Source organism: Papio anubis, chromosome 1, assembly GCF_008728515.1.
Source record: "Papio anubis isolate 15944 chromosome 1, Panubis1.0, whole genome shotgun sequence".
NCBI classification, from domain to species: domain Eukaryota; kingdom Metazoa; phylum Chordata; class Mammalia; order Primates; family Cercopithecidae; genus Papio; species Papio anubis.
The window spans coordinates 109690552-109707033 of NC_044976.1; the positions used below are offsets into that span (position 1 = coordinate 109690552).

At 41.2% G+C, this 16482-nt stretch overlaps 1 protein-coding gene and 1 long non-coding RNA gene across 3 annotated transcripts in view; one reads left to right on the forward strand and one right to left on the reverse strand.

Annotated features, from left to right (window-relative positions):
• Positions 1–16482, reverse strand: part of LOC103887694 — an 84590-nt gene that overhangs the window by 58797 nt on the left and 9311 nt on the right. Inside the window, exons 3-5 of one of the 2 annotated variants that reach the window (XR_004176846.1) lie at positions 16091–16239; positions 8753–8854; positions 3879–3969 (exon numbers count right to left, since the gene is read on the reverse strand). This is a non-coding gene — a long non-coding RNA (uncharacterized LOC103887694). The remainder of the gene's footprint in view (positions 1–3878; positions 3970–8752; positions 8855–16090; positions 16240–16482) is intronic. The other variant, XR_004176847.1, reaches the window with a different exon arrangement.
• Positions 712–12357, forward strand: LOC100999013 (acidic mammalian chitinase-like). The gene is given in 13 exon segments (XM_009215231.4): positions 712–2069; positions 3267–3296; positions 3775–3899; positions 3901–3980; positions 6412–6468; positions 7169–7334; positions 9583–9707; positions 9888–10011; positions 10304–10379; positions 10382–10488; positions 10933–11043; positions 11131–11272; positions 12016–12357. Coding segments are annotated over 13 exon segments (1416 nt in total). The 5' UTR covers positions 712–2044; the 3' UTR covers positions 12264–12357.

Genomic DNA, 16482 nt, shown 5'->3' on the forward strand with positions numbered 1-16482 from the left:
CTTGTCACTGAATCCTGGATCTGGTGTTTAATAGCTGATTGATTTTCTCATCTGCAAAATTGGTGCAATAGTAATAATCCTCTTTATAGGGTAAAAGAAATAATAAAATCAAGCCCTCTGATGATAGTCTTTTTTTTATTCACTCTGCTTTAACTTTTTATTCTTTTAGAATTTCATTTTGTGACCAGTCTTCAAGAAAATGTAAATCCAAGTGCCCTGCCCTTTCCCTAATCGAGGGTCTGGTGTAATACAACAATATGTTTTTCCCCAGGATTTAACTGTTGTCATTCATGAATGGAAAATAAAATTGGAGTTTGTTTATCCTAAGCCTTCCTCCCACACCCCTCCCCATAGGAAGACTTGGTTTCTATTATATTAGAGGCAGGTTCTGTATTCTTTTTGATTCCATGAGTTTCTACATGTCTTTCAAATATATTGATTTGTACTTATTAGTGTTGGTTTCGATTGCTTACAAAATTAAAGCTTAAGTGATATAAGCACCAAATACAGTCTTGGGCACATAGTAGGTACTTGTAGTGTTTGTTGATATGATTATTTTCACAATTGAAACTTTCCCTGAACAACACACACTAGGGCCTGTTGGTGGGGGTGGCAGGAGGGAGAGCATCAGGAAAAATAGCTAATGCGTGCTGGGCTTAATACTTAAGTGATGGGTTAATAGTGCCAGCAAACCACCATGGCACATGTTTACCTATGTAATGAAACTGCACACCCTGCACATGTACCCTGGAACTAAGATAAAATAAAATAAAATATTTTCCTGGCAGCACTTCTATTAGACTTTCTCTGGTTCTGAGAGTAGAACCAAACACTTAACCTACCGATCATAGGAAAAATGGATACAATTTAGTTTCCAAATGTGGTAAATGGAGAAACCTGTCTGGACTCACAAGAACTCTGCTAAAGTGCTGAAATCCCATAATGAGCACCCATATTGCCGCCAACTGCATTCCTGGTACTGTCACAAGACAGTATCATATAAGCAATACAGAAAATATGTGCTAGAGCACATAAAGTACATCAGAAGAAGGAGAGATCATTAAGATACAAAGAAAAGATCTGAGTTGGACTTTGAAGAACTGCTAAGATTGGGATGGACGGTGAGGATAAGGAGACACTGCAGGCAAGGAGTGGAGAAACAACTTGAGCAAAGACATGCAAGGCATGTTTGAGGACAAAGAATAGACCTTTGGTCAAAGCAGAAATGTATTATAGAATAATAGTAGTGAATTATGTTTGGAGGGCTAGATTGGAGTTAATTTAAATAGAAAATTCTAGAAATGGTCAAGCTGAAATTCTATGAAGTGACTCATTTCAATATCATCAACATTATTTCTATCCATTAGCAACATAAAATAGTTTTTAGGAGATGTAATTTGAAACTATGGAACACCAGAGATTTATTGATGACTTTCAGGGGGGACATTTTGAGATCCAAACATTCTTAAATAAAATTATCACATAGTAATGACTTGAAGCCATTCCAAAAAACAAGTGTGAATAGAATATTCAGAAAATAGCACCTAAAGAGGGAAGATTTCTTAGGCACTGATTGTACAAATTACATATGAATAATTCCACGAGGAAAAAAGGTTTAAGAACAGCTAATAACTTCCAAAGGTTTTTTTATTTATTTTTCCATAAAGACTTGCTTTGATGCCAGACACAAAATGTCCACAACAGAAAATTTAATCACAGTATCTAAACAGATGCTTATCAGCCCTTGGAACTGCCAAAAAAGCTATTAAACTGGTGGTTTCCATGGTGATGGTCTCCACCACCCTGTTAGGAACCATGACATTGTTCTGTCCTTGTTGGGCAGAGAAGGTGGTGATGCTGGTGGTGGGAGGGTGTAGGTTGAAGGTCTTGGGAGGGTGTTTGTAGAAGAGAAGGTCTGTTGATTTACCGATTAACTACTTACACATCTGAGTCAAATTGTTTCTCCATTTGGAAGCCTTTGTGATAACCATGGAATCAGGACGTATAAAAATCCAACCTAGCAGGAGTGGTACTGACTGCAACCATGGCAAAGCTTACTCTCCTCACAGGTGGGTTTGTAATCAAAGATTGACCCTTCATCTGACCTGGTTTCTTTTTCTCTCACAGGCTCTGACAATCATGAAGTGGTCTTCATATTACATCTCTATACTTTTCCATTCTTCTTTCATCATTTCAAATTTCAAGTGAATCTTGTTATATACAAATCAGTCTGCCTCTCGTTCTCTTAACCTCAACTGACTCTGGTAACATTTCTGCTTTTGTTAATCCCACAGACCTGGTCCTAAAGGAAAGGCTTACTTTCTCCCACTGTTAGTCTTACTTTTTCGTCTTTTGTTCGGCCATTCCTTTTTCTTTACTCTTCTTCCTACACCGTCTCACTTTAATTGGAATAATGCTTATTGATGTGCTTGTGTCCTTGGACTAGCTTTTTCGGGGAAGAAAATCAGTAGGAACTGAGATAGAGTTATGCAAGTTGTCTTTGTTCTGCTGTTTCCAGAATTATTTCTCCATTTATTCCTCTATTATCCTACTGAGTTGATGATGTACCATAAACATGTTAGAAATTAAATTATTCAAAGAAATTGATTCAGTAAGTTGTTTAGAGCCAAGTCATACCAAGAATTTATTGGTTGCTCTAGAGCTGGGATTTTCAAACTGTTTAAGCTTCAGAACCTTTTCTGAATGAAACCTCAAGCTCAATTTATAAAACAATCAGAGTAGAAGAATTGCTTTGTAGAAGTCAGGGAAAGTCATCTGGAGTCTCAACCCCATAGTTCCTAGTTCTTCTCTCCTCATATAAGAGCTCCTGAAAGTCATTCTAAAAAACTCCTAACGCCCAGAAGATACTGAATTCTCTGCTTTAGCAGGTGCCTTGTCTGTTGGAAGGCTGTGTTCTATCACTCAGGTAGGGGAAGAAAGAATGGATGTGTCATCACTGAGTACAGTGACCAGTTGGTGATTTCAGGAAGTACGTCTTCCATAGATAGTAGACTTTGGACTCAGCATTCAGTAACATTTATTTGTGACATGGAAGGAGTAAGAAGAAGGCACCATGGTCATTTTTGATAAAGGTAGGGAAAGGTAGATCTACTGTTGTGTTCACTGAAAAGCCTTTGGAATCACCACTAAATTTCACTGAGGCTGTAACAATTTATGGCAAATTGGAAGGCAATCAATCCTTCAGAATTAGATTCTATGGGGTACAGACAACTGGTTCAAAGTACATGCTTTTTCTTTCTATCTAGGTCTTGTTCTTGTACTGAATGTGCAGCTGGGTAAGTCATGAACTCCATGTTTTATCATTGAATATATACCTATACATATGAGATAAACCATATGAGGGAAAGAGAGCTGCTGTTTGCTTCACAGACAGATGGGTTTGATTTGGGTGTAACCTAGTGTTTTGGATTGGCTGTCACTGCTATCCTCTTCAGCATGACCATCTGAATTATAAACTGGTACTCACTGGGCTTCATAGGACTATGGGCATCTTTTCTTAGAAGGCTGCCACCTAGGCTTATCCAAAATCCCAAAATGAGTCTGTCAAAGTTAAAAATCAACAACTCCCAAGTTACTGACTAGTTCTGAGTTAGAATCGTAGGATGCATCTGCAAGAGTGTTCATACTACCTCCCTCCACACAGAGATCAGGCATCTGAGGCACAGGGAGGGAAAGAGAGGCAGGGCCAAAACTCACAGCGCAATTCAGTGGCTCCTAAACCAGGCCATTGTCCCTCCTGCTGACTACACACAGGCTCTGCCTACCAGCTGACATGCTACTTCTCCAACTGGGCCCAGTACCGGTCAGGTCTGGGGCGCTTCACGCCTGACGACATCGACCCCTGCCTCTGTACCCACCTGATCTATGTCTTTGCTGGGATGCAGACAGAACAACAAGATCACCACCATCGAATGGAATGATGTGACTCTCTACCAAGCTTTCAATGGCCTGAAAAATAAGTAAGAGGAGAGAGATATTTAATTTGATATCCCCTTTTTCAGCACTTCCCAAACATTAATGCTTCTTAAAATGTAGTTCAGATCCATGGATCTGAGATGGGGACCAAGACTCTGCATTTCATTTTTATTTTATAATTGACAAAAATTGTATGTGTTTATCATGGACAATGTAATGTTTTGAAATATGAATATGGTGTGGAATGGCTCAATCAAACTATCAACATATGCATTTCCACAAATACTTGATATTTTTGTGGTGAGAACACTTAAAATGTACTCTTAGCAATTTTCAAAATACAATATATTGTTATTAACAATAGTTACCATGCTGTACAATATACCTCTGCAACTTATTCCTCATTTGTAACTGAGATTTTGTATCCTTTCACCAACATCCCCCCCAGCCCCCACAGCACCCCAGCCTCTGCTAACCACCATTCTACTATATACTTCTATGAGTTCAACTTCTTTTAGATTCCACTTTTAAGTGAGATCATGTGGTATTTGTCTTTCTGTGCCTGGTTTATGTCACTTAACATAAGTTCCTCCAGGTTTATCCACATTGCTGCAAATGGCAGGATTTCCGCCTCTTTTTAAAGACTTAACAGTATTCATTGTCTATAAATACCACATTTTCTTTATCCATTCATTCATCGATGGGCACTTAGGTTGACTCCACATCTTAGCTATTGTAAACAGTGCTGCAATGAACATGGAAATTCAGATATGTCTTCAACAGGCTGATTTCATTTCCTTTGGATATAAACCCAGTAGTGTAACTGCTGCATCATATGGTAGTTATTCTTTCAATTTTTTGAGGAACATTCATACTGTTTCCATAATGGGTACACTAATGTTCATTCCCACCAACAGTGTGCAAGAGTTCCTTTTTGTTCACATCCTCTCCAACACTTGTCTTTCATCTTTTTGATAACAGCCATTCTAACTGGATTGAGTGGTGTCTCATTTGATTTTGATATGTATTTCTCTGATGATTAGTGATGTTGAGCATTTTTCATACACTAGTTGACCATTGGTATGTCTTCTTTTGAGAAATGTCTATTCAAGTCCTTGGCCCATTTTTTAATCAGGTTATTTGCTTTCTCACTACTGAGTTATAAACATTTCCTATATATTTTTGATACTAACCCCTTACTTGACATATTGTTCCCAACTATTTCCTCCCATTCCATAGGTAGTCCCTTCACTCTGTTTCCTTTGTCATGCAAAAGCTTTTTAGCTTGATGTAATCCCATTTGTCTATTTGTGCTTTTGTTGCTGCACTTTCGAGGTCGTATAAAAAAAATTCTTGTTGTAGCTCTTGGAGTTTTACAATTTGTAAAACCTCCAGTAGTTTTACAATTTGAGGTCATAAATTGAGGTCTTTCATTCATTCTGAGTTGATTTTGTTCAGTTTAGTCATATTTAACGGAAGGAAAGTACAGGTGATTGCCACTATCAGTAATGGTTTTATCGTGAATGCAGCCACTAGAATTTAAGTCACAATGACTCAAAGAAAATAAACTCCTTTACAGCAGTGTTTCTGAAAGTGTGGTCCATTGACTCCTTGCCTCAAAATCATGTGCGGTACTTGATTAAAGTGTTAGTCCCTACTGCAATCCAACCTAATTGGAATCTCAGGGGAAGAGGTGATAAACCCAGATTTTTAATCTTGTCCTCCCACAACCCTTGCACTTAATTATTACGTACTTTTATGTTTGGGAATGTCTATTCCAGAGAATGTGTATAATTTCAAGCCAATTAATTTATGTTAATGTTACAGAGGCTACGAATATAATTAAGCTCAAGCAACATTTACCATTTTATCTGATGGAATAGAATATTATATTAGCTATTGATGCTTTTTAAAGTTACGCATATCAAAATTACTGCCAATACACAATATTTTTTAAAGCCCAGTTTCAAAATATAGACTTCCCTAGGGAACCCTGAGTGCATTCATGACAAGAACAACACAAAGAATTTTTATAAAGGAAGTTTTCAGTAGCAGAGGAAAATTGTTCTACAAAAGGCAAAACAAAAATATCTGATCAGATCCAATACTGCGCAATGTACTTTAAAATGGAGGGAGTCATAAATTTTGAAATTTTTTTTTAATTTGTCTCGCTCTGTAGCCCAGGCTGGAGAGCAGTGGCTGATCTCAGCTCACTGCAAAGCCCGCCTCCCGGCTCACTTGCATTCTCCCCTGCCTCAGTTCTTCCCGAGTAGCTGGACTGGCAGCCCCACTCCTCAGCCCCAGCTAGTTTTTGTATTCTTAGTAGAGACGGGTTTCACTGCAAGTTAGCCAGGATGGTCTCGATCTCCTGACTTGATCCCACGCCTCGGCCTCCCAAAGTGCTGGGATTACAGGCCTGAGCCACCGCGCCCGGCCAAATTTTGAAATTTATCTGTTTCTATCCTTGCTTTACAGGAACAGGCAGCTGAAAACTCTCCTGGCCATTAGAGGCTGGAACTTCGGGACTGCCCCGTAAGTCTTCTTGGAGAGCGTGTTGTTTGTTTGCTATTGAAAATAAGTTAGCCCCATGTGATCACTGTCCCTTTAGACTTCACAGTCTAAGACAGGGTATTGAGGATGTACATAAACAAATATATGAATTAAATAAGTCGCTACACCAGAACCGCAATATTAAGTAGAACACATTTTATTTCATACATTTAATTTTGGTGGACATTTTGGGGCCTTATTCACAGAGGTTTACTAACTGAGGTTCCCAAACAACCTCTTCATAAAGTATTTCAAGAGTACAAACCCCGATTAGAGTGTTACAGTGCTTCCCTCTATTTATCTTCTGGTGTGGAGAGGAACGAGAAAATCATGCAAATAAGCAAGAGGACTTCTTGGAGGGTACGTGAACTTGGTGGACTGTTTGGGGAAGGGACCCAGTGTGCTGGGTTGGCCAGGTATTCAAAGAAACAAGGGCAACTTGGGAGAAAGTGCAGAGTTTGGGGGGGATAACAAAATAAAGGGAATGTAAAGATACCATGGCTGGGAAGAGTAGTGATTACAAAGGAATGAGAGGAGAAAACCAAGAACATGCTTTACTCTGGGCTATGGGTCCTGATGAAGGGCTCCGAGGCAGAAATTGAGAGCTTGATTTTACTCCAAGGTGTTGGGACCACCAAGGCCTCACCCTGCCTTCTTTGGTTCAGTGAGACTGAACCCTCAGTTTCACTGCCATGGTTTCTACTTCTGAGAACCGCCAGACTTTCATCACCTCAGTCGTCAAATTCCTGCACCAGTATGAGTCTGATGGGCTGGACTTGGACTGGGAGTACCCTGGCTCTCGTGGGAGCCCTCCTCAGGACAAGCATCTCTTCACTGTCCTGGTGCAGGTGGGGAAGGAAGTCACAGCCTTTAACCCAAAAAGATTCAAAGTCTTTCTTTCCAAGGAGAATTGGGTGGCTCTAGGGGAAAACTAAACTTGAATTTAAACTGATAGGATATTAGCATTGCAAAGATTCTTATGTATCATGCATCTATTAAACAAACATTTAATAGCAACAACAAAACAATATGTGAGCTGTGTGCCAGGTGCTACTTGACATGTTGCTTTAAGAACCATAACTCACATCATCTTCATATTTACTCTACGGCACACATACTATAAGTATTATAATCTTTATTTTACAGATGAGGAAATTGAAGTACAGAGAGGGTTTAAGTAACTTGCCCAAGATCATACAACTAGTAGGCGTCGTAACTGCCTCTGCAGTTTGGCTACAGAGTCCATTGTTTCTAAGTATTACAGTAGGCTGCCCATTATTACTGAGCACATATTCTGTGGCAGACATTGTCAGGCTAAAGATAAGAATAAGATACTATCCTTGGCTTTGAAGAACTTCTTCTGAAGTGGAAGACTGAAAAAAATGAACAATGACAGTGCATTGTGATAAATGCCATGCTAGAGGTCTGCAGAGTACAAAAGTAACAAGGAAAGAGAGTACCTAAATCTGCTCTGGGGCAGGATCAGAAAGTGTTTCCTAGAGAAAGTGATGCCTGGGCTCAGTCTTGAAAGAAACTGGTGTTAACCAATTAAGTGAGGATGGGAATGGCACAAATGATACACAGATAAGTGTGAGCAAGTGGGTGAGTAATGGCTGTGAAGTTGCATGAAGAACCAGACAATGTGAGAACTTTCATATTATGTTCAGCAATTTGCACTTTACCCTTGACACAATGGGACTGTTTTGAAGAATTTTAAATAGTAGAGAGCTGGCTTTAACCATAGAGGATAAATTAGAAGGAGATGAGAAGGCATGGATAGAATTAGGAGGTTATTGCAGTAAATCAAGGAAGAAATGATCAGGGCCCCAACAAAGGCTCTAACACTGAGGGAAGAAGAGGATGTATATACAAGATATCAAGAGGATAGAATCAATAGGATCTGGAGATCAACCGGAAATGGGAAACGGAGAGGACCCCCAGTTTTCTGACATTGACGATGGGTTTGATTTTAATGCTATTAAGTAAGACGGTAAATACAGGAAGAAGTATAGATTTGAAAGAAGAACTGACCTTGAACTTGATGAGTGTGAGGTATCTGTAGGGCATCCTCATGGAATGCCCAGTAGACATCAGATAAATATCAATCTGGAGTCTAGGACAAAAAAGCTTGACTTGATATACTTGGTTTTTAGACTTACTGTCTCCCAAGACAGATTGTTTGCTATATCATGCTATGTAACAGATCATCACCCAGCCTCTGAATAGTTTCAGTGTTAAGTAATAGGTGAAAAGTCAATTTCCTTACTTGTTGAATTGCTCTAATGATCAGAAAGGAATATCTCTTTTCTTGGCTGGAACATGCCTCCAGTCGTAACTTATAACTTCTGGTCATTGTTTCTAGTTCTGCCTGCAGAAGCAACAGAAAATAAGGCTACACCTTTTGCAATATATGGGCTTAATGTCTTAAGACAGCTGTAATGCCTTGCCTATAATTTCTCTTATTCCAGTTAAATATCTTAGTTCCTTCTACCAATAACCACAAGACAATTTTCAGGCCCAGCCTTCACTGGAACATACTCTGGCATGCCCTAATAGTGCAATTATAAGAACTAAACCCAATACTCCAAATGAGGTTATAGTCACACAGATACAGGTGGATTAATCTCTAGCATTGAATGGGAACCTATCATCTAGCTGTTACCACCTTCCTCATTGGCCAATTCACCATTTTATTTGTTGGGATGTCAGTCCTATAAAGTAGTTCATCTACTTTATGAAACAAATTTCTATACTGCTGGATGTAGGGTATCACTGCAACTATAACTTCAAAGTATAGAGATACAATGGAGCTCTGGTGGTGGTCTGAGACCTGGGTTTTGGTCATTACCTACCTACTAACTCACTGTGGGACTTTGGTGGAAGTGTCCTAACTCTTATGCATATTAGATAGCCATAAAATTCAATAGTAGTATCTATCCTATCTACTTTATTAGGTTGTTGAAAGACTAAAGTAAAATAAAATATGTGAAAGCAATTTAAGAAAGAGGAGCATTATACAAACATATGTTTATTATTATTATTTAAGGAGCTAAAATCAGCATCATAGATATCCTATTATGCCTTATTATTCTGTAGGAAATGCATCAAGCTTTTGAGCAGGAGGCCAAGCAGAGCAACAAGCCCAGGCTGTTGGTCACTGCTGCAGTAGCTGCTGGCATCTCCACCATCCAGTCTGGCTATGAGATCCCCCAGCTGTCACAGTGAGTTATGTGCCTTATCTTCAAACTCCTGGAGGTGTCACTCGGGCACACTAGGCTTGTCCTTGGTCTGGCTTGCTATTCAGGGACCTTGTTTAGGAGGCTTTAGAAGTGGTGTCCTGTGCCTGCGTGGGTATGGGAAATGACCATCAGAACAATTTTAAATCCTCTACCCCACCTCAGGTACCTGGACTACATCCATGTCATGACCTATGTCTTCCATAGCACCTGGGAGGGCTACACTGGAGAGAACAGCCCCCTGTACAAATACCCAACTGACACTGGCAGCAACGCCCACCTCAATGTGGTGAGTCCCTGTACAGATGCAAGTGCAGACCAGAGATGATGATGTTAATCACACAGAGACTCTGATGCATAGTAAACACAAATTCTGCAAGTGTCTCACTTAAACAACTGTCCTCACGTTGATCATATTTCATTAATTACAACTTCACCAAAATGTTTTGGGAAAAAAAAAAAAAACTACTCAATCTGCAATTAACAGCATACAGTTTCACCTGTTGGAATAGGGGACTAATAAAACTAAGCACTGGGTCCTCATCTGGTTGGGCCCTGTAACTAACCCACTGCCATTGCAGGATTATGTCATGAACTACTGGAAGGACAACGGAGCCCCAGCTGAGAAGCTCCTAGTTGGATTCCCTACCTATGGACACGTCTCATCCTGAGCAACCCCTCCAATGATGGAATTGGTGCCCCCACCTCTGGTGCTGGTCCTGCTGAGCCCTATACCAGGGAGTCTGGGACATGGGCTTACTATGAGGCACATAGATTGGAGTGAAAAGTGCTCTGTGAATTCCATACACTATGCCTTAGGGTAGCTAGAATCTGCTGAAATCTTGAATGTTCATTCTGTCTCTGACCTAAATACTTTAAACACAGCTGCTTAAAGTGCTTAAATAACATTCATTTACATAATCCAAATGAAGAGCATTTAATAATGCATAATACCCCTTCACATGACAGACTACCTTTTTCATGTAATTTATATTAGCACACAGGTAATAAAATAAATATACCTCTCATCTTACTGTGGGTTCCCAAAATCATTTCACAAGCAACTTGATCCTCTTTACTACATACAAAAACCTGTAATTAGACATTGAGCAAAACCCCAACTGGAAACATGAAAGAAGAAAAATTAGAAACATGTTTTTCTTTAATGGGAGTAACATTTAAAAGATTTGAATCTCTTGACTTTTGAAAGATCCTGAAAAATGGAGCCACTCAGGAATGGGATGACCCTCAGAAAGTGCCTTATGCCTATCAGGGCAATGTGTGGGTTGGCTATGACAACGTCAACAGCTTCAATATTAAGGTAAGATCAGTCCCTTGAATGTGTTGAGGTCCCAGCCCTGAGTCCCAGAAAAGCAAGTGATTCCTGTTATCCTCTTTCTTTAAACAGGCTCAATGGCTTAAGAGCAACCAATTTGGAGGCGCCATGGTCTGGGCCATTGATCTGGATGACTTTACTGGCACTTTCTGCAACCAGGGCAAGTTTCCCCTAATCTCCACCCTGAAGAAGGTCCTCGGCCTGCAGAGTGCAAGTAAGGGACTAGGCGGGAATGCCCAGGTATATAAATGCCCCTTCTCCAACTCAGAAAGCAACCCTGATGTCTTCCCACCTACCCTCTGCCCAGGGATCCTCTTTCCACTTCACCTCACTGCTCCTGCTCAGGTGAGAGACAGGTTCCACCCTTGAACTGCCATGTCAGGAACATTATGCACTTATGGAAAGCCAGGCCTGACTGGGTGGGTGTTCTAAGTCTGCTAAGTCTTAAGGGTGTGGAAGAGCCTCAAGAAATTATACTAACATCAGTATAAGTATCTACTTCTCTATGAACCGCTTATTCAAAGTCTTTCTCAGCCCACCTGGGGAGATTTAAGAAACCCCCACCAATGCTCACGTATCTCCAGTCTGTGATTCAGGGGACGTATCAATTCTCTAAATTTTTTCCAGATTTTTCCTAGAATTTATTGGTTCACCATGTATGCCCACATTCTAGAAAAGTGTTTTGCATACATTTGGTGGTTAGTAAATATTATTTGAGTGATTTGGATGTTATAAGGAAAGAGCAACCTTTTTTTTACAATTGAAGGCAGGCTGGCTTGACACAATAGCTTTACTTAACTCCTGAACATGGAGCTACTTTCTCTTCTGAGTTACAGAGATCCAGAGCCAGCTGCACCCCACCTCCACACTTCCACTCCCACAGTTCTCTTCACCTCTAGGTGAAGCTTAGAGCCTCTCCCAGGCCCACTAGTCTGCTCTTACTGCTCTGTGTTTCAGGCTGCACGGCTCCAGCTCAGCCAACCGAGCCAACAACTACTGCTCCCATTGGGAACAGGAGCGGGAGCAGCGGCTCTGGAGGCAGCTCCGGAGGCAGTGGATTCTGTGCTGGCAAAGCCAATGGCCTCTACCTGGTGGCAAATAACAGAAACGCCTTCTGGCACTGCGTGAATGGAGTCACGTACCAGCAGAACTGCCCGGCCGGACTTGTCCTCGACACCAGCTGTGATGGCTGCAACTGGACATAAACCTGACCTAGTCTATATTCCCTAGAGTTCCAGTCCCTTTTGCTTAGGATGCATTGCTCCTACCTAAAGTCCTGCAATAAAATCAGCAGTCAAAACCTGAGTGTCCTTGGTGTTAAGTGATGTAGGTGGAAACCTTTTCTAGATATGAAAGCAGGGGCTATGCATGGGGGTGGAGTGGTGGAGTAGAGTGTGGGAGGAAGTGGTGGAGCTAAAGCACCACAGTCTTCTATCTGCCTGTGTTCATCTGCATGAAGGTTGGAAGCCATAAGGAGGAAATGTCTGAATGTTTGGTGCATGGGTGAGATGAGGACATGAAAAGGATAGGTCTGTCACCAGGCAGTTTTCCTCAGGAAGGACCTGAGGTGCTTCCATGAGACTGGGGGACATAGGCAGTGCTGCCTGGCTTGCTCAAGGAGTGGAAGACCGGGACATTCTCTCCACTTCTACTGAAGACCTAGAGCTGTTCCAGCACCTCCTGGACTGACAGGTTTGGGAAGATTTGTGCAGTACACTCCATGTAGGGTGTCTCCCTAGCCCATGGGCCAGCCAGGCTCCTTTTCTCAGGAGACAACACATACCATTGGAATCGCAGTGGTGGCCCCCAGCTGCTGTGCTTGTACGCATACCCACTCCGATGGTTTGGCTGATTGACTGGGATAGGCATCAGGCTCAAGAGGGCCAATAAGATCATCACACCTCAGCATTTGCAGCTGGGAACAAGGAATTGCCTGTCATCCCTCACGTGGGTGGGTCTGTAATATGTAAGCTCAGGAGCTATAGCAAGGGACTAGGGAAGGAAAGTCGTCCTAGATGTAGAGCTGAGCTACAGAGAAAAGCCAGGATGTGAGATGAGAGAGAACATGTACTGATAGATGGCCGTCTTCTTCTTCTTCTTCTCCTTCTCCTTCTTCTTCTCCTCCTTCTCCTTCTTCTTCTTTTTCTTGAGATGAAGTCTCACTCTGTTGGCAGGCTGCAGTGTTGTGGCATGATCTCGGCTCACTACAACCTCTGCCTCCCAGGTTCAAGTGATTCTCTTGCCTCAGCCTTCCAAGTATCTGGGATTACAGGCACGTGCCACCATGCCCAGCTAATTTTTGTATACTAACTGTATACAAAAATAGTAATTGTATTTTTAGTAGAGATGGGGTCTCACCGTGTTGGTCAGGCTGGTCTCAAACTCCTGACCTCAAGTGATCCACCCACCTCGGCTTCCCAAAGTGCTGGGATTACAGGCGTGAGACAGCTTGCCTGGCCAGATAGATGGCTTTCTAGCTCTTGATTATGGTTCCTTCCTGAGGCCCAGATGCACTTTTGCCTATGGATTTTGTGAAATATCCCTATAACTACATAATAAATTCCTCTTTGTTGCTTAGGCTGACTAAAGTTTGTTTCTTTTACATGCAAATGAAAGAAACCTCAATAATGTAATGAGAATATAAAGGCTCATTTCTTTTTTCTGGCATTCTTACTATGTGTCAAACTGTTCTAAGTGTTTTACATGTATTTTCTTCTTTAGTTTTCCTAGCAACTTTATGAGGTGGATAACGTTAACTCCAGGAAACTGAAGTAGAGATGAATTCTTTAACCTGCCCCAAATCACACAGCTAGTTATTCGCAGAGCCAGACACATAGCCAGGTGGGCTGGCCCCAGAGCTCACAGTCTTATCTACTATGTTTTACCTGCCTCCCTTGACACACACCACATTGTTCTCATGGGAGATGACAGCACTGGTGGCAGTGATGAGGCACACACCACTCTCTGGGCAACATCATTCATTCATAAACTCACACCATTTATTGATTATTATGTGTCAAGTGATATTCTAGGTACTGAAGATATAGTGGTAAAGAAGACGTACTCTGCTCTCATGGGGATTATATTTTGCTGGCGGAAGTGTTAGATGATAAATAAGCAAATGAACAAATGAGAAAAGTAAAACAGTGATAGAAAGTGACCAAAAGAGGAGACTACTTTATTTTGAGCAATCCCAGAAGGCTTCTCTGAGGAGGTCCTATACAAGATGGCCTTGACAGTCAAAAAGAGTTGTCTGTTTTGAGATCTGGAAAAAGTGTGTTTTGCGCAGAGGGACTAAGTACAAAGTCCTTGAGGTAGAAATGAACATGGAGTGTTAGATACAAGAAGCCCAGTATGGCCATGAGGTGGTGGGTACAGGGAAGAAATAGGCAAGGGTCAGATCATGCAAGGGCTTGAAACATGGTTAGAAGTTTGTGTTTTATTGTAAGTGGGCTGCAAAGCCATTGGAAAGTGATAGCAGGGATGAGGGGTGGTAACAGGATCTAAATTCAACATTGATGAGATGAAGTTGGAATAGGATTAAAGAATATCTGAAAATGGCACTCTTGGTGATGGTAGCCAATGGATTGACCGAGCACTTGCCTTGAAGTGCCTTGAAGATTGAAGACATAGAAGTGGGGGACTTGTGTCTTCAATGAGCAGAGGAAGGCAAGAGACAGTAAAAGTGGGTATCACTAGTAATGTCATTATATTTCTAGTCAAAGAATGATGACAACTGGAGTAAAATAGAGCATAGAAATTTTGGGGATGGCTTTTGAAAGGAGTTGCCTATTTAAGTCACTACTAAGGTAAATAGCACTAAGGGGGGACATGGGGATATGGGGCTCTGGAGTTAATGAAAAAATGACACGATATCAGCTGTTGGCTTTGAGGAAGAGCGTCTTTGAACAACATGGTATCCAGTGGCTAAATCAAAGTGTTTTTCAAAACTAGCACCTTTTTCAATGCCACTATTTTCCCACAAAGATTAATTCTGCCACCATTTCTAGAACATGGAAATTACTGCAGCCAAAAAAGATAGCATCTCCTCCATTTTTCTTCCCATTTTTACATATTAATTGATCATTCAAATGCATGTTTACTGTGCACCTACTGTGTGCAAAAAGAGGGTGAGCATGAGCTAGCTCCCCTGACCACTCTGACCTCACCTCCAACAACTCTCACTCACTCCATTCCAACTACGTCATCTTCTTGCTGTTTCTCAAGTATTCCAGGCATGTCTTGCCTCAGGGCCTTCATACAAGCTAGAACACACTTTCCATAGATTTCCATTTGACTCTTTCCCTCACTTTCTTCAGGCTTTTCCTGGAAGTCACCTTCTCAGTGAGGTCTTTCCTAGTCACTCAACCTAATTTTGAAACCTCTTTCTCCACCTCTCCCGGCTGCGCTTCTTTTGCCCTTTCTTGACACTCATCACTACCTGACCTACCATTCATTTAGTGTATTTACCTTTTTTATTGTCTACCTCCCTCACTAGAATTAACTCCCATGAGGAAAGGTATTTCTGTTCACTGCAACATTCTCACTGCCTAGAACAAGGCCTGGCATATTATAAGAGAATAAATACTTGGTGAATTAATAAATGAATTAGGTAAAGGAAGTGAGATAGGAATTAACAAGCTGACCCCTCATGTCAGGTGGTGTGTGGTCTATGGCACACTTCTCTCAGCAGACACAAAGGATTGGGTACGCCTGCAGTTTCATGCAGGTCAGTCCTGGGTGCCTACCACTTACAGGAGGATGAATGCTCTCTTCTGGTTACCTGCCTGCATTTTCCCATCCCCAGGCATAGAAGATAACATCTTATGCCCTGACTGTGCTAAGAGGAATAAAAAGATGATGAAAAGATTAATGACAATAAAGAAGTAGCAGCAACCTGTTTGAATACAATGTAAGAGAACAGAATATGCCACCTCAAAATAAGTATTATTTTGATTTGAAGGCAACCGAAGAGTCACATACAAGAGAAACTCTCTGCCTTCCCACTATATGCTAAAAAAACAGGACATACATTTTTAAAAGTCTCTTCTCCATTCTCTACCAGGAAGGACCAATGGTGGTGAGCCTGTAGATGACTTGCATCCCAATCATTGCTGTGCGGTGTCCTGACCATATTTGGTGTCTCCTGATGCCTTGAGTACTGACTTACTAAACATTTAGCTGTACAGAAAAAAAAAAAAAAAACAAGCTGAATATTTCAAACATCGGGCAATGTACTTTATATAGGTTATGTCCTATTTAGTGAGTATTGTCCCCAGGTTTCAGAGTGAGGAAATCGAGACCTTGTGAGGATAAGCAACTTGCCGAGGATCACAGAGCTGGTAATTAATGGACCTCATTCTCAAAAATTAGGTCTTTCTGGCTCTCTTTAAACCACAATGCTGCCTTGCACAAATCAATGTC